This window comes from Porites lutea, chromosome 4, assembly GCF_958299795.1.
Source record: "Porites lutea chromosome 4, jaPorLute2.1, whole genome shotgun sequence".
Taxonomy (NCBI): domain Eukaryota; kingdom Metazoa; phylum Cnidaria; class Anthozoa; order Scleractinia; family Poritidae; genus Porites; species Porites lutea.
This window is the reverse complement of record NC_133204.1, coordinates 24,656,313-24,658,812: the sequence shown is the minus strand read 5'-3', so window position 1 is coordinate 24,658,812 and position 2,500 is coordinate 24,656,313. Positions and strand designations below refer to the sequence as shown.

Here is a 2,500-nt window from a genome sequence, read left to right as displayed (position 1 = left end):
AATTTCGTGACAGTGTCTCCCAAAACCATATAAACTCTTTAAATATATTCAGTTTTGTTTTTTTTTTCTGTAAAATTCGTCATGCATCTACTACTTGGAAGGAACTAATTCGAAAATCACTTTGCCCATTTTTAGGAATATCACTGAAATCGTGAAAAAAATTAAGAGTTTATATGGTTGAGGGTAGGCTTAGCCACAAGTTGCTCGGCAACTTTTCGGCAACTTTTGAGATTTTCGGCAACTTTTTAGAATTTTGGCAACTTTTAGAATTTTCGGCAACTTTAGGCTTTTTGAGGTTCTTTGAAGCCACTTTCTTCACGTTTTGAGCCACATTGGTCAGTTTTCGATAGACATTTATTCAATTTATTCTAAAATACAATAATTAGGGCCTAAGGCCCCTCCCCATGGGTTGATTTTTGTGATGCCTTATCACGAGGTCAGCGGTTTTTCAAGATGGCGGACAATTACCATGTTTTGTTCATGTCATTCTGATAGACTATTTGTTGATCAAGTGAAATGGAAAGAACCTCTGATATTATCATTGGACTTTGACAAATAAAGTTTTGATAAGAAGCAATGTGCGAATTTTTAATCTTTAACACCCAAAAAAGGTACGAAAAGCAGAAAAATTTTGGCAACTTTTCGGCAACTTTTTGAAAAAAATAGCAACTTTTTGGCAACACTTAGACACTTTTATCGGCAACTTTTTTGGGATTAATCGGCAACTTGTGGCTAAGCCTAGTTTAGGGGGACGCTGTCACAAAATTACAGAGGTTTGTATGGCTCTTTAACCATGTTTCAAGAGTCATAACTCAATCCCTGTTTAACCTTAGAGCACCAAACTTGGTCAAAGGACCAATCTCAACATGGCCTTTTATATGGTGGTGTCAGTTTATCGATCAGTTTAAATTTGAAACTCGCCCCAGTTCCATACGCAACTCCGAAATGGCCAATTCGACCTTCTCGTCATTTCCACCGTCAAGTGTAATGATTCTATTAGCTTTTCTTTCTTGTTTTCTTTCTTCTTTGTTAAGGACCAAATTGCTTCTTTTCAATTAAAGCAAATTGTTGTGTTTTTGAAGTGTTCCGCGTGTGTATTATTTTTAAAAGCTTATTTCATTACGTGATCGCGATCGAATTTGATTATTGAATACAAACAGATTCGTTCAGAGTACCGCATACAGTTGACGGTTTACACGTTAAACATGAATTACAATACAAAAGAGTAAAGCAATTAGGTATCATGTAGACATTTCCAGACGATATTTCTTTGTTTGCCAGTTCAAAATCGTGTTTTACTTTTTGCATGAATTAACGCAAAGGAGTACTGACGACACTGAATGGCATTAACGGCTGGTCGATTCAGACGTTACTGAGGGAGTAAAAACGACTCGAATCAATCGTCTGAAATTCAGGCTAGATGATTAGATGATGAGGACAAGTTAATTTGGTTAGATGAGGTACTTGGCTACTGCTAACAACTGCCAATGACATCTTCCAAAATATCCCCATGGGAGGGGACGTGGACTGTGAGAAGTAGCTGGGAATTCTCAAGGTAGTGAGTCTTTTTGGGCAGTGTTCACACCAGGTGCCCAGATACTCATTGTTAAGGTCATGTTTTAAAATAACGTCTGACAGGGTAAAATGGAGTTATTATGTACACAGTCACCTATCAGGTACTTAGGTGTGAACACAACACCATTATGTGCTGGTACCCAGGCACTGGTTCCTGGGCACCAAGTGTGGAGTGGACAGTCCCTTAGAATTGTATCAGTTCAGGGGCCTGTTTCTTGAAAGGCCCAGTAACTTTTCGGGTTTGAAGGCAAATTTTGAAATCAAAACCTTTTGAATAGTAGCACCGTGCCTAGCTCACAAGTCAGTCAATCTTGCTTCGTTAACTGATAATTTCATTGTACCATTTTCAAAATTATTGAAACTTTGATCTTGAGTGCAAACACGGCAAACATAAAACAGCTTTTTGGGCCTGAAAGGTTATTGGGACGTTCGAGAAATGGGCCCCAGGCTAGATTTCTGCCTTAAAGAGAATGTCTGTTTTGAAATAATGAGAGTGCCTGGTACTGATTTGATGCTGTACTGGTCTAGAATGTGTGGTGCATTGGCTATCATATGTATACTTTTAACAAGCTAAATGAAAAAGCATGTGAAACTCCTGTTTCCTCTTGAGTTACATTAATTTGTTCATTCCTTAGTGCATTTACTACATGTAATAGAAAAATCGCAAAGCCTACAAATCAGTGTAGTGCTTACTTCATACTGCCAAGCAGAGTAATGGTACACTCTGTCATTTAAAACTCTTAAGGTAGCAAGAGCTATCTTTCCCATGGAGCTGAAATACCTGTCCCAAAACCATTTTCCCTGAAAGAGAAAAAACAGCTGTTTAGATTAAGAATCATGGCTGCTTTGCACCAGCAAACAAGGTGCTAACAAGGAAACGAATTAAGAGATGATGATTTACTAACATCGTTTGTTATTGCAGGGT

At 38.0% G+C, this 2,500-nt stretch overlaps 1 protein-coding gene across 2 annotated transcripts in view; it reads right to left on the bottom strand.

Moving 5' to 3' along the window:
* LOC140933031 (exostosin-2-like) overlaps positions 1 to 2,500 on the bottom strand; it is a 46,600-nt gene that overhangs the window by 17,377 nt on the left and 26,723 nt on the right. For both annotated transcript variants that reach the window (XM_073382542.1, XM_073382543.1), the window contains exon 7: positions 2,269 to 2,376. In XM_073382542.1, coding sequence (XP_073238643.1) covers positions 2,269 to 2,376 — 108 coding nt within the window. The remainder of the gene's footprint in view (positions 1 to 2,268; positions 2,377 to 2,500) is intronic.